The sequence below is a fragment of the Lissotriton helveticus genome, chromosome 2_1 (assembly GCF_964261635.1).
Source record: "Lissotriton helveticus chromosome 2_1, aLisHel1.1, whole genome shotgun sequence".
Lineage (NCBI taxonomy): Eukaryota > Metazoa > Chordata > Amphibia > Caudata > Salamandridae > Lissotriton > Lissotriton helveticus.
In genome coordinates, this window is record NC_136059.1 from 383,434,900 (window position 1) to 383,458,826 (window position 23,927).

The following is a 23,927-nucleotide window of genomic DNA, read 5'->3' on the forward strand; positions in this document are numbered from 1 at the left end:
AACATAAAAGTTTCCGGAGAAGTCTCAAGCAACGCGGTGTGCGCGTTCTTTCGCAGCTTGAGACTCTTGGAAGTTGTGCCTTGTGATCGTGGGCACACAGGAGTAAACTGAGGCGTGGATGCACAGGGAGCGTGTCGTGGTGCAAGCCAGGGCATTGGCGAATAGCGCCTGGTCATGTGTGCACCAGGAGAAGAGAGGAGACTCAGATGCGCAGGGTGCGTGTCGGGGTGCAAGCCAAGGCGTTGGTGAAGAGCGGCGGGTCGCTGTGTGCACCAGGAGAAGAGAGGAGACTCGGACACGCAGGGTGCATGTCATGGTGCACGCCAAGGCGTTGGTGAAGAGCGGCTGGTCTTTGTGTGCACCGAGCGAGGAAGTGAATCTCAGACGTGCAGGGTGCATGTCGAGGTGCAGCCAAGGATTTGGTGAAGAGAGCCTGGTCACCGTGTGTACCAGGAGAAGAGGCGAGTCTCGGACGAGCAGGGTGCGTGTCGAGGTGCAACCAGAGGTGCTGGTGAGGAATGCCTGGGTAGTGTGTGCACCGAAATCGAAGTAAGTCTCCACAGCGCTGAGTGCGGGTCTCGGTGTCCACTGAGACCGCCGGAAGAAGGGCCAGGTCATTGGGTCCTCGGAGTAAAACAGTAGCAGCACGGACTGGCAGCCCCGGAGGAGCAGAGCCACTGGCCCGAGCTTGACTTGCCCATTGACGGAGTTCTGGATCAAAGCCCAAGTTGTTGAAGGTGGAGAGGCGAGTGGGTTGTGCTCCCCCAGGTAACGTGGATCACCACCTGGAGTGGGGTGCGGGCCCAGAGGGACAATCTCTAGGCCTCTCGCTTCTGTCAGCTGCACGAGCCTGTTGCTTCGGCTAGGATCTAGGCCCGTGCTGGTCCAAGGAGGGGCACTACTGGGGCCAGAGGGAGAAGCGGTACTTTTGTGTCATCATTGATCCATGATTGGGGGCAACTGTTAATGGAGCACCTAAACTGTCGTATTACACTTTGCATTATAGCTGCTAACGAACTATCGAACTGTCGTATAACGCCTGACCTTATTTGTGCCTGACGAACTACATGCTGGGTGCGCTACGTGCTGCATTATTTTTCACTTGCAGAGTACATGATTGTAATGTGGCGCATTGCATTATTTCTTCATCGCACAGTACAGGATTATAACGTGGCGCATTGCATTATTTATTCATTGCACAGTACATGATTGTAGCGTGATGCATTGTTTTGTTTCTGCCTTGCACAGGGCAAGCTGGTAGTGATACGCATTGCATTATTCCTTCTATTGCAAAGTACATGACTGTGGCGCTACGTATGGCATTGTTTCTCTATTGCACTGTACAGGAGTATATTGTTACGCATTGCAGTATTTCTTTTCTTTTGCAACGTCTGTGATTCTAGCAATATGACCTACCTAACCTTTTGGGAACGGTTAGAAGTAAACGTAACTGTTGTTAGAAGCGGTAGTTGGGATTAGAACCTACCAATCCATCGGAAGGAATACTACCCATTATTATATGTTGGTTTTGTATCGTGTGATCATACCGTATATCTTCTTATATAAAGATTATACTTGTTTTTATAAAAAACACGTGTGGAGTCTATTTGTGGTGACATCATTGGGTTGCTGTGGGTGTGGTTGCACATACTGTACACTCGTACCTTGGAGATAAGCATGGCTGCTCGTGTCAAGCTACTAAGCGGGTGCGCAGGGCTTTCTCAGACGGTGTCCTTACTTAGCCTAACGCTGAAACAAGGGTTCTGGATCTCGCACCTGGCGACAGCGGTGTGGGACAGGGACTCCCGCCTCCATTATTTGGTGGTGGCGTTGAGGGATAAGGACCCCCACTTCCAACAGGGACCTAGTCCAGAGATGGACTGGTACCAAAATACCAACCAAAGGTTCAGAATGCACAGTAGATTTTCACTGAATATAAGGCACAACACAAACCTTTGGATGGCTCCTTCCTATAAAACAAATATGTATTTTACTGCTCCAAATGAATAAACGTACCTAAGCCAGAAAGAGGACAGTACGTGGGACATATGACACATTCAGAGACCTCAGATTGTCTCATGTCATGTGCCTGTTAATTTAATCCTCTTTTTCCAATTGAGTTCTAGTACTAAACTTAACCAACCCATTTCAGGGAAGGATTTCCTAAGGTCCCACCCACAGGACATCCAGGATCAGGAAACCTGTAGCTGCTGGCAGAAAACCAGTCTGCACCAGCACTTTGGGTAAGCAGGAGGGAAGAAGGCATTGTGGGAGGTACATGGGTGCAGTGACTGGGATCAGCTCAGGCAGCAGGGAGTACAGATCTTGAGAGACGGCAGGGGGCATAGCATAGTGTGTGACTCAAGACTGTACCGGGGGATTGTAGCATCAGCAGTCCACCTACTGCACAGCGTGTCTCTTCTTCAGCAGGAATTATTCCCTCGGTCCGCAGAGGGCGGCTAAAGCTTGGGAAGTTTTAAAAAATAACTTGCGAAGTTGCAAGACACCCAACTTCATACACTCTTAGTAATCTAGGTGCCTCGGTGCAAAAAAAATGAGACTGGAGATTTGTGCACTGCTCCAGTTTTCTTGAAATAAAGTGTTTTGAAGCATGTAAATATCATAGAAAGCTAAACTACTAATTTAGAAGTGTCACACATATGCATACTGAACACTGGCACCTATGGAAATAAGCGTTTATCTCATTGTCACTCTTTCTCAAGAGACCACAGAAAAGGGAAGTGTTAATGCATCCAAAAGTGGGACTGTTGACCAAGCTTCAGCTTAAAGATAACTTAAATTGAGAGGTGAGTGAAATGATGTGAGCACCTGAGGGAGTTTCATGTATGAGGTGGTGTGACTGGGTATATAGTGAGTGAATGTATGTATGTTGAAGTGAGTGAGCACATGAGTGAGGGACTTAGAGGAGCTGCAGTAAGTGGGTACTTAGTGAGACAAGGAGTGAGTGCATTACTATGTTGCTGTTAGTGATGTCCTATAATAAGCTGCCATGTGTGGATGCATGTTGAGACAATGAGTGAATGTATGAGTATGGGTAACTCATTATGAGGAGCTAGGATAAGCTGCTGGGAGTAGATACTTGGTGATACAGTGAGTGCATAAGTGTGTTGCAATGAGTGAAAACAGGTGGCCAACAGCACAGAGCCTGTGGAAACATAACATCCACACACAGATTAATGGCAATAGGTGTTTAGTTGTGCTAGTTATAGTGAAGTATGGTTACAGCATTGCATGCTTTGTTGATTTGACAAATCAAATTCATTTCTAACAAGTATCAGTAAAGCATTTTAAACTGGTTTACAATTGAAAATGCAAGTTAGACCTACTGAATTTGCCAATGTTTTTTTATCTTTTCCCCTTACCTTCAGTGGTAGTGGAGCTGTATTTTTTTACACACTTTTCTCGCACTGTTGTTCTTGTGAAGAAAATCAGATACCGTTCACGTGTCTCCTTCCTAATGCACTCCATTGACTCTTCCACTGTCAGTCCTAAAGGTTGTGAATAACAGAACTTGTAATTCAGGAAAGCATTGATCTGTCACATTGATGTAAGGAAAATAAAAGTTGGAAGGGGACAAGTGGTGAGGAAAAATTATAATATTGCATGCAAGCATGCAAATATGTACTAAAGATGTACACAATACATTGAAACAACATAAATAGTGCGCGCTAGTCGAACAAAAACACAATCCAAGTAATTAAGTAAAGTGGCACAAAAGTAATTCTTTGTTCATATCAGCTCCTATGTTGAAAGTTTGGGGGTGATTCGTCAAGAGGGGGCCGAGAAAAAATGGGGGTCCCAAAACGTGTTTTCTCCATGTTAATTTCCATTGGAAACTTTAGACAAGGCTACTGGTCGAACAGGTAAACGGAATTACCCTAAATTTGGCAGGGAGAAGGGTCTTGGTGTAGAAATCACGCTATTGTTTATTTGGTGCAAATCCGTTCAGTAGTTTTTGAGAAATATCAAAATTTACAGATATCGATATTTAGGAATTCTGCTATATGATTGGCTGAGGCATCACGAGCATGAGCTTACTGCTGATTGGCTGCGAGCGGTGCGAGTGGTTGCAACTAGGAAGTGTTGGCCGACATATTGTGATTCCGTTGACGCGAGTAAGGGGAAAAAAGGGCGAAAAATATGGTAAAGAGGAGGGTAGGAGCACTGTAACCTCTGTGGGGTGTTTAGGGTGTGCTATAGAGGGGTGCGAAGCAAAGTATTCACCACTAGCGGTGTGAAAGTGGTGGGCTATGGAAATTAAGTGAGGTATTGCATAGAGTCTGATGCTGGTAAGGTGAGGTGGTGCAGGACTTGGGGATTAAAGCGTCAGACCAAAGTGTGTATCTTATGGTGTGAAAGTCATATGCCCTGGCCGCTGCACTACAGCTGTGGAAATAGTGTCAGCATGTGTTTGTACCTACTAGGATGAACTACTGACCCGAACTGGTGTGAAAGTCCTGGGGTACGGAAAATATGTGAGGTATTGTCTGGAGTCTCATGGAACTAAGAAGTGTTGGCTGCCGTTTTGTGATTCCGTTGAAGCAAGTAAGGGGAAAAAAGGGTGAAAAAAGTAGGAAAGAGGAGGGTAGGAGCACTGTAACCTCTGTGGGGTGTTTAGGGTGTGCTATAGAGGTGGTGCGAAGCAAACTACTCATACATACCGGTCTGAAAGTGGCGGGCTACGGAAATTAAGTGAGGTATTGCCTAGAGTCTGATGCCGCTAAGGTGAGCTGGTGCGGGACTGAGGGATTAAAGCGTGAGCCTAAAGTGTGTGTCTTATGCTGTGAAGTCATGTGCCCTGGCCACAGCACTACAGCTGTGGAAGTAGTGCCAGTATGTGTTTATACCTACTAGGACGAACTACTGACCCGTACTGGTCTGAAAGTCCTGGGGTACGGAAAATATGTGAAGTAGTGCTAGAGTCTTATGCTGCGAAGGTGAGGTGCTGCCGGACTCAGGGATGAAAGTGTGAGGCCAATCTGTGTGTCATATGCTGTGAAGTCATGTGCTGTGGCTGCTGAGCCACTTCTGTGCAAGTAGTGTCAGCATGTAGTTATACCTAATCGGAGTAAGTTTTGTTTCGAACATTGTAACTTGTGTATGGTGCTTAGGGGGTGTTATATAGGGAGTGAAAAAAGGTAAATTTGTGCGTATGAAATGAATTCCATATTTGCAAAGTGGAAAGCATTGACTCCTACGGGTCTGATGGTGCTGGGAGCATAAGCTGAGGTGCTGCTGGAGTTGGGGATAAAGCTGATGAACTACTGACTCCTATTGTGAACTTTTAAACTGCACTTGCCGTTAAATGTTCGATAAAATGTTACAAAACTATGTTGTTAGGTTAAAAAAATATGATGAACTTTTAACCTGCAGGTGTCGTAGAATGTTCCAGAAAGTGTGGTGATCAAATAGGTTGAACTTGTGACCCGTATGTAGCACGGAATATTAAGTAGCTTTTCGTATGGAAAATTCACAATTAACCAATGGAGATACGTTTTGGAATGTCGTTGAAGGAATGAAGTATTCTGATTTGTTCTTTATATGTATTTATGTGTGGAGCGACAGAGAAATGGTGCCATTCCTAGTTCCATTCTTGATGAAATCGGTGATTTACATGTACTATGTGACATAGAAAGAATTGTATGCATGTGTGACATTTGAAATCTGCATACCAACTATAAAGGTGAGTTTGAAATGAACAAGCTTTGTTATGTCTTTTGTAGTAGTAATTAAGTATTTGAGGTGATATTTTTAAGTTTGCAAGTATATTTTAATTCAAAGTAATATAGTGTTATTAAAGTGTGGTGTTTGATATTGGTTATAAAATATGCATAACATTTGACCTGCTGTTAAATAAGTACTTTATATATGTTTAGGATTTTACACATAGAAGAAGTGTAGTTTGTCATCTTTATAGGACTGTATGGTTTTGAAAATGAGGTACAGCGTTAATTTGGGTTTGTATTGTATTCAGGTGAGATAAACAAATTGTCGCACGTTTGCAAATGATACTTTTTATGAAAATAGTGGGGTGGTGGTAGAAGATGTATGTGTTATTAAGTTAAAATCAATAAAACGAAACCCAGAAATGTTATGTGGGCAGGTTGAGGTCTCATTTTTGACACTGAGAGGTAGATTTGAATGTAGGTTGTGGTACTGTGAGGCTGTCTCTAGTGTTTGGAGATTACATGGAGAGGAGATGCAGATAGTAAAAGTGATATGTTCCTTTCATATGTACGCATAGTTTGAATCATTAGATCATAGGTTGAGATTTAATATGAACATGGTTTCTGGTTTGCATTTGGGTATAGTTAATAGATTTTGTAATTTTTACCAGTGATTAATAAAAAGGTAGATATACTAAAATATATTGTAGTAAACGTATTAATTATTGTCTGTTCTTATGGATTCGAAGTGGTTGGTGAGTGCTTCTTTAGAAGAGATGTTTTATACATGTGTGAGAGATAAAAAAGAAATGTGCTGTATATTATCTGCATGACTTTTTTGACATTAGAGAACAACATGTGAATTTAAGTGATACTATTTGTTAGGCTGTGTGCCTGTGCTGGATTTATGTAGATGTTGAAGTGGTCGGGGTTTTACCAATGCTCAGCTTCACTATCCCTTTTGAGATACTCGTCAATTTTTTTATTCCATTTAATGTCTTTAATAGAGATATAGTAAAGGGAACGTATATCAAAAGTTTGGGAATTAGAACTTTGTTTACTCTCCCATCCCCTGCTATACACTCTACAGAGTGTTAGTAACAGATAGATGTCTAGCTAGTAAAAGTGGTGTAGTTCCACTGGGCCCATTTATAAACCGTGCTATTGGATGGTTTATATTTTACTTGCCAATTTGGATGTTTGAATACATTTTGCTGATAAGTGTTCCCGGCAGACACTTGTTAAAATTAACGTCGTATATGGGTATAGTGGTGCTACTGGGAATGGTGGGGGTTTCTGTTTGATTTCGTACAGTAAACCGAGGGCAGGGATGGGGGAGGTGGGTATGTTTGTGATTAAAACACAGAATTTAGGGGCATATTAGCAGGAAACTGCTGCTAAAGTGGCGATAATGGGATTGATAATATGCCCTTGTGAATTCCCATAGAAGCCCATGTTCTGGTGTGAACATGGGCTTCTGTGGGAAATCTCTACAGCATATTATCAAGCCCATTATCGCCGCTTTAGCGACAGTTTCCTGCTGCTAAAGCGGCGATAATCTTAACTCTGTTCTTGATAATATGCCCCTAAGTAACGTGGAGAAGTTGAGCTTCTAAAGGGGATGTAGTACCACTGGGAGCACTTATAAAGTGCCCTATGGCATGGGATATGTTTTAGTTGCAAAGTTGCATGTTTTAATAAGTTTTGCTGATGAGCGTTTCGGGAGACATGTGTTGAAATGAAGCCTCTGTATGGCTATAGTCGTGCTTCTACGTTTGCTGGGGCTCTTTGTTTTATTGCGTAAAGTTAAGCAAGGACGGGTGTTGAGGTGGTGTAGTGGTTCTGTGACTATTTATAAACCGTCTTATGATACGGTGTATGTTTGAGTTTGCAGGATTTAATAGCTTTTGCTGATGAGCGTTCCGGCAGACACCTGTTGACATTAAGTCTATGTATGGCTATAGTGGCGGTAACAGGAGTGCTGGGGCTCTTTGGTTGATTTCGTAAGGTTAAGCAACTGCAGGGGTGGGGGGGAGGTGGTTATGTTGCTGATTATAACATGGATATTTGTAACGTGGACATGTGTAGGTAGTAAAGGTAATCTAGTGCCACTAGGTCCATTTATAAACCATGCTATGGGATGGTTTATGTTTTACCCGCCAATTTGCATGTTTGAAAACTTTTTGTTGATAAGTGTTCCGGCACACACCTGTTAAAATTAAGCCTGTGTATGGGTATAGTGGCGCTACTAGGAATGCTGGGGGTTTCTGTTTGATTATGTATGGTTAAGCAAAGGGGGTGGGTGTGGGGAAGGTGGGTATGTTGGTCATTAAAACACAGAATTTAGTAACGCGCAGATGTCGAGCTACTGGAGGTGATGTAGTACCACTGGGAGCACTTATAAAGTGCCTATTGGCATGGTGTATGTTTTACCTGCGAATTTGAATGTTTTAATATGCTTTGCTGATGAGCGTTCCGGCAGACAGTTGTTTAAATTAAGTTCCTCTATTGCTATAGTGCAGCAGTTCCCAATCTGTGTGCTGCAGCACCCTGGTGCACCGTAAAAAGTAAGCAGGGGCGCCGCAAACGCTGTGGCATGAGTTTTGTAGTCTGGGGTGTGTTGCCTGGTCATCCAGTCCAATTTAAGGGCTTGCCTAACCATGCATCCATTCACCTTACAATCTACATCTGAGCAGTCTCTTGTTCGTTAGGAGTGCAAGCTTGCGTTAGTGGTCAGTGCCTGCATTCATGCCTTCAGTCTGCCCGCAGAGGCTCATTTTGGGGCATATTATCAGGGAATGGCGTTAACATTATTGCTAACGCCGTTCCTTGATAATACGCCCCTTCATCCGTCGGGCTGATTGACAGCGCTCCTTTACACTGCTCCCGTGGCTAGAGAGGCCGACCTCGAGGATGCACTTTTACTGGGGGATGGGACGGGTTCAGGAAACATTTGCTCTCTGGTGGAGGAGGTTGCAGGCTACCCCTGCACTCTGTGCTGTCCCGGAGGGCAAAGGACGGACTCAAGGACATAGCAACTGGGTCACTTGGTTGGAAAACAAGAGGACCCCAGTGCTCCAAGCGCACATGGTGAGTGCGCTTGCAGCATTCGTTGCACACAGCAAGGAAAATAGGAATGAACTTTTCCTTTTTCTGGTATATTTTTTGAGAAAGAAAAAGTGATCAGTGGAAAGCAAATATTTAGGGCAGCATCTTAATTCTTTTCCATGCTACCTTTGAACAAGGTTGTGCAAAATATTTAACTAGAAACAAAAAATAGTAAAAGAATTCCATATGCAGACCCCAGTGCTGAAGAGTATTGTTTCTGACTCAAGCAATTACATTTTTATATTAAAAAAAGTATATATTTTTATTTTGTTACGTCTATGATTATAAAACCTTCATTGGCTTCATCCCAATTATTTTCAGGGAGAAAAATTGAAGTACTCCCGAGGCCAGGCTTACATCCCCCACCCGCCAAAAAAGAAAAAGAAAGGGGAGTCGCGGCCAATGGGAAATATGTCAAGGGGGCCACGGGTAAAAAAAGTTTGGGAAACACTTCTATAGTGTGTCTACTACATTTGGTGTGGCTCTTTCTTTGATTTTGTAAAGTTAAGGGAGGATGGGGAGAGGGTGGTGTAGTGGCAGTGTGCCCATTTATGAATCGCTTTATGGTATGGTATATGTTTTTCTGGCAAATTCCCATGTTTTAATACCTTTTGGTGATGAGTGTTCCAGCAGACAGCTACACAAATTACACAACATTTCTGTGGATAACAAATCTTCATGCTGATAGAGACTCTTGCACTGTGGTAGAAGGCTGCCAGCGTTGATGGCAAATTATGAAACTTGGTGCCATTATAGATTTCAATGGAAGCTTACACTGTTTCTTTGTTACTATGGTGTCGTCAGGGTTCTAAGTGGGAGAGAAAAATGGGGGTGCTCTAAAAGGGGGGCAAAGCTCTTAAAGGGGTGTGGGCTATGCAAGTAGGGTTGTGGTCTAAATCAGGATAAGTAGCAGTGTGTGCTTTAGAAAATCCTCTCCAATTATCCAACATTCAGAAAAAACATTTTTTAAAGGATTTCCCTTCCTCTACAACGTTGGTAACGTAGCATGATGTCTCTAGTTCTCAGTAGTGAGCAAAATATGCATGCGAACATTGATGTGCATGCTCTCACTGCAGTGCAATAAAAAAAAATTGACTATCTTTGCGAGGGCCGAAAATCGAGCACGATAGAGACCCATTTGGAGGCTCCCTGAAAATAAGTGCCGGTCCTCAGACCCGGTCCAATTAAAGCCCAGCATCAATCCATCCTAAGCACTGCACCATTCAACCATCTTTTAAATGATGCATACATTCCTACTTATATACATATATACATCTGTACCATATATACATCTGTTCCTGCACTTATCTTAAGCATCTATGAGCCCACTCGCCTATAGTAAGCACTGTGCCATTCATGCAGCCATACGCCTATATGTCCCAGAACCAATCCTAAGCTTCTATCAGCCCACCCATTTATCGTAAGCACTGGTCCCTGCATTCATTCATCCGTCCATCCATCCATACATAGATATATCCATCTATGTATCTATCCATTGATGCACCTGGCCATGCATGCACTTGCCCTTTATTCAAATATATGTTCTTATTTCCGTGCATCCTGCGCCCCCGATCCTAAATACGACATGTTATATTCATCCACCCAGCCTCTTAAGGGGTGGAAAAGGCTGGCGATAAGCATTGACAGGCAGATGTTTCTTATAAAGAACAACAAAGCTTTGAGTCGTTCTATGTGGAGCAAACTTCACCACCCTTCTCTGGTGGTGTTTTAAACAAAGATACATCTAGCAAAAGAATTGTAAAGGAGCTTTTCAGTGTAAGACGTTAATTTAGAAACATAACGTTTTGTCAATTTATATATAGGTACACTGTTTTAAAGTGGCCTTGACTTACAGATACTGAATATCTGTACTTCTTACATTTGAGAAAGTATACCAGAAAGCTAATTTGGGGTGGTGAGAACCTGCAGTTCTATATTTCCATGTGAAGCACAGTATAGGAATATAAAATTAATTGCATATCTTTTATGTTTATATTAAAGAGGGTGTGTGAGAACTAAGGGGCCCATTAGGATGGTGGGTGGATTGCCCCCACAACAGCCAACTCTGACCCGGCGGGGGCGATCTGCCCGCCATACTTCCAGCAAAGACCCCTGCCATATTATTATGGCGGAGGGGGGTCCGCGGCAGACAGAGAGACCGTCTGCCGCTTTTTCGGGGTTCAATATGATGGAAGTGTCTGTTATACACCACCAGCCATATTTGGATGTGGCCTGGAACATGCCTTTCTGTGGCGGCATTGTCGCCACGGAAAGGCATGCGGAGTCTGCTTGCGGGGGCCCGTATTGGGCCCCCAGGGACTCTGGGGGGTGGGTGGTGCACATGGGGGGTATCTATGGTACCCCGCTGCAATTCCATGCACAACATGGCAGGCAGAGGTGCCTGCCGTGTTGTGCATGGAAGTGCACGCCATGCCTTCCTGGCATTGTGGCGGACCGTGCTGAGTGCACCGCCCGCCACAATGTCAGGAATGCAGGATGTGCCCGCCTTTGTGGCGGGTGCATCCTAATGTATGCAATGGGACCCCCGCACCGATGGCGGGCGGTCCCATTCCACGGGAGGATGGTGGGCAGACTAAGTGAGCCAGGCAAAGCGTATGTTTTTGTAGCACTAAAACAAGACAGTGTGTAAGGTCAGAGCAGGTTCGCGCTGGAGTTGCCTGCTTGTGGTCGTTTCCAGAGGTGCAACCAGAGCGAAATTTCGGTGGAGCCTAATTCTTTCAGCGATAGGCAGGGTGGGGATGTAGGGGCTGTAAAAAGGGAAGAAAAAGAACAAAGTCTTATTTACAAAAAAATTATCTTTTGAAAACCTGTGAAGTACTCAGGTGTGTGTGCCCAGGAAGCTGTCTCAGAGAGTCCGGAGCAATGGGCGTTGCGCGCCTGGTGGTTTGTCTGCTAAACACCCCACGATGATGTTGCTCCTGCGTTGCAAAAAGAGAAGGGAAATCCTGAGAGAAAATGGCTCTCTTTAAAGGATTTCCCTTCTCATACAATGTGAGTCACCTGGCATGATGTCTGCACTTCTAAGTAGTGAGGAATGTGCATGCTCTCACAGTCTCACTGCAGTGCCATAAAGAAAAAAAACCTTTGCGAGGCCTGGAAATAGAGCCCCATAAAGACCCATTTTGAGGCCCCCAAAAATAAAGTGCTGGTGGTCAGACCCCCACAGACACCCCCTCCCACTTAAAGCCCTGGGTGCAGTGTTATGTTTGCGAAGATGTAGATAAAATTGTTAGGCTCATAATGGTAATTTTTGTGTGTGTTGTTTGGTTGATAATATCATCCTAAGTACATAGATTAAAATTTGTTAAAATACTATCTATAAAGTTGTCTGCGGCGGGTTGCAGAGAAAGTGCTGTGGGGTGGTGGAGTGCGGCGGAGAGGTGAAAAGTACGAGGTAGTGCAGGTACATATAAATTGTAAAGGTGTATGTAAATAATTATATAAATACTTGCTGTATGATCTGTGGCACTACTTGTCATCCAAGTGCCCCTCTGTCGTGCTCCATCACGTTGCAGCACTGGGTCTGGAAGTTGTTAGTGGAAGTTTTGTAATTGTATGTTAGTATTTTAACATAGTGAACAAATGTGAAAAATAATTGAATCTATTTTTTGTTTTTCAGAAAATTATTTTGTTTGGATTAAAATTTGGAAATGCCTAGAAGAAGTGAAAAAAAGAGAAGAAAAATAAATATGTCAGCAAAAGAAAAAAAAATTAATTTGAAAAAAATGTGAGTAGTACAGAAACAGTTTGCTCTACTAAAAGTAGAAGACAATCAGTGATAAATGTGAGTAGTACAGAAACAGTTTGCTCTACTAAAAGTAGAAGACAATCAGTGAAAAAAAATTACAAACATTTTACGAAAAAAAGATCACACAAAGCAAAAAGAAGAATTTTTCAAGTAAGATGAAGCAGAGTTCAATTTCAAATACCAGGAAAAGGAAAGATGATAAAGAAATAGTATCTGCTACTCGGAGACACAAGCAATTTCAAGAAATTCATCAGAGACTTTTTCGATCTAGAGTGATTCAGAATTTAATGAAAACATGCTGCAAAATGAAAGGAAAGTGTTGCAATTCAAAGAGAAGCAGCATATTGAAAGTATAGTGGATACTGCTTTCAATTTAAAACAGAAGTTATTCATTCTGATTTTGAAGAGAATGAAACTGTTGGATAAAATAGTGAAAGTGTTGAAAGACAAAAGTAGAAAAAGGAGACTTGTGAAAAGAACCAACTTTTGTAAAATCTTCAGTGGACATTGGAGACATACTTCTACTACTGAGCCTTTTTTTAATGAGTAAAGTTACTTCCAGGAAAATAGTTTATCATTTGCAGTTGATACTGGAAGTCGTTGCTATGAAGTTCAGGATGGTTGTCCTGTTCCAAAGGAGGAAATGGTTGGTAAAAGAGCAGAAGAGTTAATAGCTGAAGAAGTGCAAGGGAAACGTCCCCAAGCTACTGTGTATAAATGGGGTTGTAGTAGTATTTGTAGTATTCAACAGGAATCCATTGATATAATGCGAAATTTACTACAAGAATATACTCAGAAAAGTATTAAACAGATGATTATGTTGTTACAAAATCTAGATCCATGTAATGTAAGAAAATATACTGCGAAGTATGGGCATTCTCTGGCTTGTCTTTCAAGAAAAGTTTGTAACAGTGATTTTCATCATTTGAGGATGTTAGTAGTACACTATTCAGAAATGCGGAAGTTTGTAAAGAAACTGTACTATGTAAAAAGTCCTGCATTATGTTTAAGTGAACTGAATACAAGTATTTTATGTGGTTCTTTATCAGATGTTCAAAAAAAGTGATGAAATTGAAATGCGATATTTTGGTTCAGAAGAGCAGTTCATAGAAAGTGAAAGTTTGACAATTACAGATGTTGGAGTAGATGAGAAAGTGATTAGCACTGATCAGTTTGAAGAAGAAATTGGAAAGTTTATTGATGTGTGCTCTGAAATACTAAACTATGTTTGTTTGTTTGTTGTCGACATACTCATTATAAAAGTCAAAGTAGGAATGTTGATTTGTATTTGAAAAGTTAAAAAGAGAACAATGTTAAGTGGGAATAATTTGCAACGTACTTGTTTGTTGAAGGTCGATTTGAGTTAGGTAGTGATCAGCGTATTATGTAAATATTGTTACAACAAATTAGAAGAGAACAAAATGCCTGCTAGAGCAGTACATAATAACTTAGAATTAGTAGATATTCTGGAGGAACTGGCCAAATTGAATGCATATGAGTCCGTTCTAATTCAATCTGTTCATCCTTTTCAAACTATAATTCGGATGGAGCCTAAAACAGGTAAATTGCCACCAGCAGACTTGCAAAGAGGGCTGAAAGGAAGAGTGGTGTACTTACCTTTGGACTTTAAAAAATATTGAAACTATTGCTGGAGAGAAAGAGGAAGATGAGGCAGTAGTTATTTTAGTAAATGGTGTACCAACAAAGAGTCAGAAAATATGGCAAGAATTTGTGGATGTTAATAAAGTTGAAAAGGCTACCTTATATCTTATAGTGAACAATATTTATTACAAAAATATAAATGTGGATGAACAGGTAATAAGTTTAGAAGATGAATCTGAAATTTCAAGTGGTCAAATAGAGAAAGTGAACAAGTCAAGGACTGAAGAGATTTATGAACATTATACAATATGTCCTTTGCACTCAAAAGAAGTGATAGGAAGTAGCATTGAGTTATTTCAAATGAAAGTAGCACAGGGAACTCCAATGAGTGAATGGGAGAAAAGCTTGGAAGATTGTTGTTTTCCACAGCTGTTTCCTACTGGAGAAGGTGGACGATATGATGACCGACCTGTATGGATTCCCGCTTCAGAACATCGGTCAACAAGGTTATATTCTGAAGATCCTAGATTTCGACAGTGCATTCCATACATATTTCACCTTTTGTTTGAAAGTGATCTGTCTTCTCTCTCGTATGCAGTGAAACACATACTTAAAATTGGAGTTCATCTATCACTTCTTTCTGCGAAAGAATTTGTGGAGAAAGTTCAAGAAACAGATGAAAATTTAGAAGCACAGTTAATCAATTTGATGGCATGTCAACGTGGAACAAATGAGTATTGGTATCGTCGTCATGGAGAACTCAAGTGTATGTTACGGAACTTAGGTACACCAACATGGTTTGTCACACTTAGCTGTGCAGAGTATGCATGGAAAGATTTGCTTGCGTTTCTACGAGAAGCAAATTCCAATATAAAAAATGTTGAAATAATTACTTCTGGTGAACTATGTTCATTGGCTCCTGTAAATGTGTGCAGATATTTTAATCATAGGTTTCAAGCTATGATGTTTTTTATCTTCAATAAAAAGAATCCACCTCTTGGAGAAGTTACCGATTTCTTTTGGAGAAAGGAGTATCAAGCAAGAGGTGCACTTCACATACATATGCTACTATGGATCAAGAATGCACCTAAATTTGGAAATGATTCTGATAAAATAGTATTGTCTTTTAACGAACAGTATGTGACATTTGAGATTCCAAAAGAAGGAGGAGATAGAAGCATGAGACAGCAAGTTTTACGTTTCCAAAGTCATCGTTGTGGAAAGTATAAAGGAAGTGTAAAGGAAAATTTTACACCAAATGTCGGTTTGGTTTTCCCTGTCCAGTCTTTTCTAAAGGAAGAGTAAATTATTTTTTTCCTTCTGTAAGGCACACAATAACTTGAAAATCTCCAAAGAATACCTACAACTTAAAAAGAACAGAAGCGTCAAAGTATATCAATGACTACACTCCAGTGATTTTAAAAATGTGGAATGCTAACATGGTGTCATATAGCTACTGTATATCTTTATAATGTGTTAAGTTAGCATAGGCTCATTAAATGTTTAAACGCCATTTTTCCTTTTGCTGCTTCTGCATACGACACTTAATTGTTGATTAGCTTTCAACCTAGTAGTTCGTTGTGATTTACATGAGAATAATATGTTATTACTCTGATATCAGCTTTGCTTAATAAACTATGTCTGTACAGAGAGTGCTGAAGTTTCAGGAATAACACGATACAGAATTGTTATGAGGTCTGATCTTCGCGCCTTCATAGACATAACATAAGTGCAGCTTCTGCCAACTTTGGGCTTGAGGCGGGTTTTTATATTGCTTTGCTTGAGGCACAAAAAGACACTTGATGCTGTTCTCATGCAGAGAGAGCTGGTGTATGCTGATGTGATCTCTTCATTCTAGGATCCTGAGGTATGGGCCCGCCCTAATACAACCCAAAGAGACCTTCTTAGCTATTAATATAATATGCGAGTTAGGGAGGGTGAGAAATAAGTGTTGTTAACCCTTATTGATTTACAGCATGATAACATGCTGTCACCATTCGCTTTCTATGGACTAGTAACTATGCTTGTAGCTTTGTTGCTGATAATATGTTTACTTGTATTATCTAAGATACTGCGCCTGAGGAGACGGCATTAGTAAATAAACATTTCAAATGCACACGAGTTCTTCTTTACTCCATGTTCTGGTTTGTAATGATTGTATAACGAAAGAGTGCTCATGTGTTCCACGTAACCTGAGGTTTGTAAGTTCATGTTCTGGTTTGTCTAAACATTGGGAGTTGGTTATGACCAATGAGACACTGTAGCTAGCTCGGTAAGGGGTTTGTTGGGTACTAAGGTGAGTTTTGGGTCACCCTAATTCGCTGAGGTTCCAATCCTCTGTGCACAGTTCTGTGGGAGAACAGAAACCCTGCTACATGGCGCCCGTACGTTGGTGGTCGTATTACATGGCACTCGAGTAGTATATCATTCAAACCTTAACCCCTTCACTTTCGTTTCCGGAAAACGGCGGTGTCGGTGAAACCTACCTGTTTTTTTAAATAGGTCTTTTTTCAAGCTTGATTCTTTCTAAACGGTTTCCTTGAATTACTACCCAGTTGTGCTACAAAGTTCACTTTGTTTTTCAGTAGTTCCGGTGGAATCATGGCTGTGGCTGTGGCCATTGCGCAGCATAGTCGCATTGCGGTGCGCACCCATCTACAGACATACCAGGTCCCGTTGGAGGGCATGGCTGTGATTTTAGTGGTGTGTGCGGATCCGGCGTACCCGTTCGAACTATTTTACTCATGGGTAACGTTTCCGGCAGTGGACGCAACTACTGGTGTGTTCCACACCTACACACCCTCCCCTGTACCGGCTGAATACACCCCGTACAGGGCACTGGAAATACCTATTGATCATTGGCAGCATCGCGTTTGGTTTGATGGCGCCCTTCCCCACTCTTTGTCCGCTGCGAGGTTAGGTCCACTGTCCATTCCAGGTACAAATTGGCCTGCTTTGGGTGGCTTCACCCCGCACCCGAATCACGGCGCTTGTCCCCTTGCGGATATTCGCAGACTACATGTTGTCTCGATTGCTGTGATTTGTGCATTAGTGCAATACATAGGTCGTCATCTCCCGGGTGGACCCCCGGGGGGTCCGGCCGTTCAAACGGAACGTGGTGGTTTACGGCTCAATCCGGTTATGGTAAATTCGGTTTTTGGTCAACGCCCTGATAATAAAGATGATTTTCCTTTTTGGCTGGCCGAGAAATTTGACCAACTGGAAGCCGTGTTTCCAAATTCTACTCCTGCTGATAAACATAGAATGTTAACGATTACTTTACCTAAGGATATCACTCCCGAACTCGTTGACTGTGAAAGTTGGGGTAAAACTTTTGCGGCTGTTTATGCGAGGTGTTTCGGCACCCCATCTATGGCTGTACTGCCTACGATCATAAAACGTGTTCAGGATGATCACGGTCCAGAGGCGGCGGTTGAATTGGGTATGCGCCTGTTTGGTTCTTTTGAGATTGTAAGTGATCTCATACTCTCCAACATCAAGGGAGATGCTGTGAACTTCCAGGTTTTTAATGCATTGGCGGCGTTACCCGATGCCGAAAAGCCCCGCCAGTTGGCGAAGATTGTGGTGGGCGCTTATAAAACTATCGGTCGCACAAGTAAGGGTTTGAAGTACTTCGCAGTTAAGGAGAAGAAACAACCACAAGTGCAGTCTGCTGCGGCAGATGTACAACCAAAGTCCAAAAAACAGAATTTGCCTCAGAAACAGAAACAGGGGAAGCAACAACAGCAGACTCAGGAATCATATCCTGCGTCACAGGTCCCTGCGCCGGCTGAGAAAGTTTATGATTTGCGTGATCGCGCGATGATTAAATCACCTGATCGATTTCAGGTTTCTGATCAACGCTCTCCTCGTTCATTTCAGGACTCATCGGCCCCGAAGACCGGTGGAGGAGGAGGCGGACGGGGACGTGGTGGCCAACAAGGATGTGGCCAGCCCCGCCAGACAGAAGGCGCTTGGAAGCAGGAGGATTCTACGCCAAAGAGACCGCAGTTTGCGAAAAAGAAAGTTGCAGCCTTAACAGCGCATCGATATGCCACAGATAGTGAGAACGCGGCTTCGGAATCTGACGTGGGCTCTGACCTTGCTGGACAGCGCGGCGGAGATTACCATAGTCAGAGAGGCGCTGCGTCCACTACTGAGGGTGACAGCGACTGATGTCTATGTTGTAATAGAAACAGCAGATACGAGACTTGCTCCCCCTGAAAGACTTTATGAAATTGTCCTGTTAATTGAAGGTGACATACAGCGTACCGTAGAAGGGGTGTTTTGGGAAAATCTGTCTTCTACGTATGATATTTTGCTTTCGGAGGCTGACTGGCCCCCACCTTTTGTGCTCGCGGCGCCGCGAGGGGAGGAGGTAATCCTCCCCAGTTTCGCGAACACTGTCTCGAAAGAGCATGCGCAGCATTTTGCAGAAGAGTGGGCTCGTGCTCTCGCACCGGCTCTGTACCGTAACCAATGTGGTTGGGATAAATTGTCGCCTAGCCACGAAATTCCGTTGCGGTCTCAGCCGCAGCCTCAACCTCAATATCCCATTCGGCGTGAAGCCAAAGCTTCCGTCGCGGAAATCCTTGAACAATTAGAATATCAGGGAGTTATTGAAACTTGTGTGTCACCGATGAATAATCCTCTTTTTACTGTGACCAAGCCTGACGGATCATATCGTTTGGTATTGGATTACCGGCATTTGAACTCGCATTGCCGTAACTGCGCAGTACAGAATACTCACGGCTCTGCCCTTGTGGATAGTCTCATGCGTAAGCGTTTTAAGACAACGCTTGACATATCCAACGGTTTCTATGCCCACAGATTGGACAGCTTTAGCTCCCAATGGACCAGTTTTACGTGCGCTGGGGTCCAAAAACAATTCCGGCGTCTCCCAATGGGCTATAAGAAGAGTCCTGGTGTGTTTACTGCACGCATTGTCTCTATTTTGGAGGCTCTCGACCAGGATGCTTGCTCGTATGTGGATGACATCTATCTCACAGACGACGACATTTGAATGCATCTGTGTTGAGTAAATTCAATTATTTGTAACTTTGCAGATCTGTGTTTCAAATTTAACTTTGCAAAATCGCACATTGCTGAGTACACAGTGTTGTTCCTGGGCTATGAGCTCAACAATGAAGGTAGAGGTTTGGCTCCTCACTTCTTGGAGAAATGCGCTCAGTTGCGCGCTCCTACAACACTGAAAAAATTACAATCTTTACTGGGCTTTTTAAATTTTGGAAGGACATACATTCCGGAATATGCCCAGCGTATCAAGCCTCTGTATGCTCTGATACAACCTACTTTTTCCAAATCATGCTGGCTGCCTGAGCACTCAGCCATCTTGCAGTCCTTGCAGGCTGATCTGCTCGCTTCTAAATTCTTACTGACTCGTGATAACCACACAAACCGGGTGATAAGGATTGTCCCTGGGACAGTGGGTTTCACGTACCTCACTTTTAATGAAGGAGACACAGTACCTATTGCTTACAAGTCGCACTTGTACACTTCGGCTGAAATGCGGTTTCCCACTGTGGAAAAGGTTTTAACAGCTGTGCAGATGGCGATTCTTAAAGAACGAGCTCTGTCACAGGGGAAACGCATGTTGGTTGTAACACCCTGTCCTCATTTGGAGGCAGTCACGAAAGCCAGTGTACCAAATTCAAAAGCTTTGCACCCTCGGTGGATTCAATGGGCTGCGTCCTTGACGTCCACGGATGTCACGTTTATTTTTGACGCCTCATTACGGTCGCAGGAGTTCTTGCAGTATGAGTTCGTTCACCCTGCTCCTCTGGCCATGCGACCTTTGGAGGACTTCCATTGCATCATATACACTGATGGTTCGGCGCAGGTTGCGCATGGCTCTAAACATGCCTACGTTTCCGCATGCGCCATTGTGGTCGGTGCTATGTTGAATGATGAGTTCATCTTCAGGGAAGTGCACACGTTGCCACTGGGGGATTGCACCGCACAATTGGCAGAGCTTCGTGCTCTCTTACTAGCGTTGGAGTACGCTGATCCTAGTGTTACTACTCTAATTGTGAGTGATTCTTATTACTGTGTCCAGTCTTACAATGAAAACTTGTTCTTTTGGATTCAGAATGAATTTCGTGATTCCAAGGGTAGCACAATAAAACACAAGATGATCTGGGTTCGAGTGGCGGAACTTAAGGCTAAGTTGCCGCTCGTTTATGTGATTCATACTCTTGGCCACCAGCGTATTGGGGTTCACGCTGTTGGTAACTCGCTTGCTGATGAGGCGGCGAAATCAGCAGTATCTACATACTTGGTTGCAGCAGTTACTAGGTCCAAAACTAAGATTGATAGTGAAATCTTGGCGGCTGTTGCTGCCACTGAGAAGGGAGGTAAACATCCTACTGGATTCCCTTCGAAGTACACATACCACTTAAGTCCCGAGAAGGTTCCTTTTGTGAAAATTCCTGATGTTGGAGAACGTTTGATTCCCAACTCGGATCGCAGAGCTGACTTGATTACAGCGGCACATGAAGGTGTGGCGTCTGCGCATGCGGGCGTCTCGGCCACTGTAAGTCAATTACAACAACGCTTCTGGTGGCGGGGACTGTACAAACAGATGCGTGATTATGTCCTTCTTTGTGACATTTGTCAGCAGATTAAACCTTCAACTGCCACGCGTCCGCCACAGACACAGTTGTACATATCTAATAAACCACTAGGTTGTGTTTATTTGGATCACTGCGGTCCTTTTTCATCTGATACTGCGTATAAGTACATCTTAGTAGCAGTTGACTCATTCACACGCTTTGTGTGGGTATGGCCCCATCGCAGCGCTGATTCACGGACTGTCATTAGAGATTTGCGTGTCTTTGTAGGGATTTTTGCCTGTGGTACCTTCCATTCGGATCAGGGTCCGGCTTTCGCCTCTAAGGCGTATAAGGATGCCATGACTTCGTTGGGGGTCCAAGTCAAGTTTTCGTCTCCCTACAGACCTGAGGGTAACAGTGTAGTGGAGCGAATGAACCGTGATTTAAAGCAATCTTTGACAGCTCGAGTTATAGGCACTGGCAGAAACTGGCTGACCCACCTCAACGGCGTGCAGCGTGCGCTTAATAATCTCCCTAGAAGGTCTCTGGGTGGGCGGACCCCATACGAAATGCTCTTTGGCATCAAGATGTACGTCCCTGACCTTGACGGTCAAGACTGTGTGGTTCGCGCCACTTCCTTTGACGCAGATGAACATTGCAATGTTTTACAGAATCTACAAAAGACCAGAGACGGTCTAGCAAAGGAACATTTGCCCTCCACGTCGGATGTTGCATTGCAGATCCCGGTAGTCGGCTGGCTACCCCAAGTTGGAGAACTGGTTCGTGAGAAGATCGATAACAAAAAAGAATTTGGTCCGTCCTATCGAGCTCCGGTTCCAGTCCTTGGAGTGAAGGGCACAAGAACAGTCATTTTACCACCGCTTCCTGGTCGTAAGGAAAACAGGTTTATTTCAATTGACAATGTCAAGATACACAGAGTGGCCGATTCTTCTTAGTATGACACCAGCAGTTTCCTGTCCTTCCATTGTGAGAAATTCAGTTGTGCCCGCTGCTTTTAATCATGAGTCAGATGTGGCCATTGAATTACCTGCGATTGCCAGTCCTTTATTGAGTACTTTGCCAGGTGCGGATCAAAATGAAATAGACTATACATATCCCACTGATTTGTCAATGCCTGACCTGCAAGCACGTTTAGCCACGGAATCCAGATTTTCATTTGACTCTGTTTCCCTTGCCTCGAAGAAACCCTCTCGTTTTGCAGTTCATGCTACCTTATTCAAAAAACATTTTTTGATTTCCCCCTTGGACATATATCTGGCTGGTGCTTTTTTCGATATATCTTTTTATGTCAATTGGTTTTGTGTTTTATTTTTTCCGGTTGGTGAATGGACACTATGTCGAGGAAAGAACGTGCATTCGCCATCTCAATGGAACTTTGGCTCCCCTTTCCTCATCGCATTCTGCACATAGACTGAGAAGAGACTTAACATTTGTTAACATCACTGCTTGGCCTGTCCTTGATGGGATCGTGTGGGATGCCGTTCGATTTCAAATTCATGGCCCTACGGAAGTTGTTAATGTCCCTAACGTGCTTAGAGTTAATATGGGGGATGTGGTGAAACAAAACATGCGTTCTGATGATTGGGATGTTCAGGCCGTAGAGTCTTTATTTTCTGATTTGAAATACTATGCTGCCTTTGATGCTGAAGATTTATATTTAGAATCTGCTAATTATGGTGATTTATTTTGCTTTCAACATTTTGGCAATCACTTCTTACATAAAACGACATCCAGAAGGAATACTGTGAATTATACACAATGGGAGCATTGTCCGGCTCCTATACAAGGCAGTTCAAGTACTTTTTTGAAAAAGTACACATATTTTAATGACTTCAATCAGTCTAATCCCGAGTCCTTTTATTTTAAAATGGCACAGAAGCCTATGTCCAAGGTTAGACTTACCGATACCAAACTTTTGTATTCGAAGTCCTTTCTAGATCAGCTGGCTATTGGCGGTTATGAAGTATGGAAGGAAATAATTGACCTAAAATCAGTTTGGGGTTCTAAGGGCTGGCAGGTACAAGGCGCTGAGGCTTTGCACCGTGCATGTCTCATCCCTAATCAGATTTTGTTTTTGAATTCTACTATTTCACAAACGACATGCTTTGGATTGGCTACTGCTAAAAAACTAAATTTTCCTTCTATGCCCGGGTTAGAGGAATATTCAGGCTGGAGTAATCATACTCAATTTTCGATTAGAGAATTACAGACCCTGTTGCTGAATTCTTCTTTTAACATTTCCAGTATAGACCCTAAAGGTTGGCTAGTGTGGCACAAGAGTGCTGATTCGTGCCAGCGCCGTTTTCTGGGTTTGTCTGACGGCTTTGCTCAGGTTAAACCAGATTCACGTTTTGAAACTGGGCATTCTGTCACAACTTACTCTGTGGGTAAATTATGTCAAACTTGGCTGAAGCATTCTAAATTATCTGCAGTTAAATTACATCTTGCAAAACTGAATGATGATGTAGATTTAAATGATTTCATAAAAGGCCCGGCTAGTGGTAGGTCGAAAAGATGGATATATGCTGTATACAATGAAATATGGAAAACATCGCAGTTTGAGGCTGCAACATGACTTAGGGCTATAGATCAAGCAAATCTAGAGAAAGTCCTTGCAGTGGTAGACAATAGTATTAACATGCTTTCTTCACGCATTTACACTTTAGATAACATTGTGTCTTCTGTAGTGGATATTGTGCATGATGAGGTATCTGTTTTGTACCATGGTCAGAATCAATTACGTTCTATCATGCAATTTGCATGGACCCTGCAAACGCTTAAATCTGGCAGGGTGCCATGGGGCTACATGAACGTGACCTCTCTCTTTGCACCCTTTAATTTGACTGACAAACAACGCTTGCTTTCTATGCGAGATGCTTCTTTTTCTATGTTACATATTGAGAAATTGGACTCCTTACCTTTTTCTGTGGCAGAAGCCTCAGCTGCAACGTGGCTTATCCACGGTCTGTTAACATTACCTTTTGCTTTGTATAAATTTACTAACTGTATGAAATATGTTGCCATAGGTCGCTATGAGCCTTTGGGTAGTGGTTTTCTCCATGAAGTGTGGTCCCTTCCTTTCAGTTATAGATGTTTGAGGGACGGCCAAGAAGTTTATCTAAATGGGGAGGAATGTACAGAAACTCTGGATCATTCGTTAATGTGTAG

General features: G+C 43.0%; 1 protein-coding gene across 1 annotated transcript in view; it reads right to left on the reverse strand.

The window, feature by feature from the left end:
- Nucleotides 1-23,927, reverse strand: part of LOC144817999 (complement component C6-like) — a 652,704-nt gene that overhangs the window by 223,989 nt on the left and 404,788 nt on the right. The window contains exon 9 of the mRNA XM_078675004.1: nucleotides 3,384-3,509. Within this exon, the coding sequence (XP_078531130.1) occupies nucleotides 3,384-3,509 (126 nt within the window). The remainder of the gene's footprint in view (nucleotides 1-3,383; nucleotides 3,510-23,927) is intronic.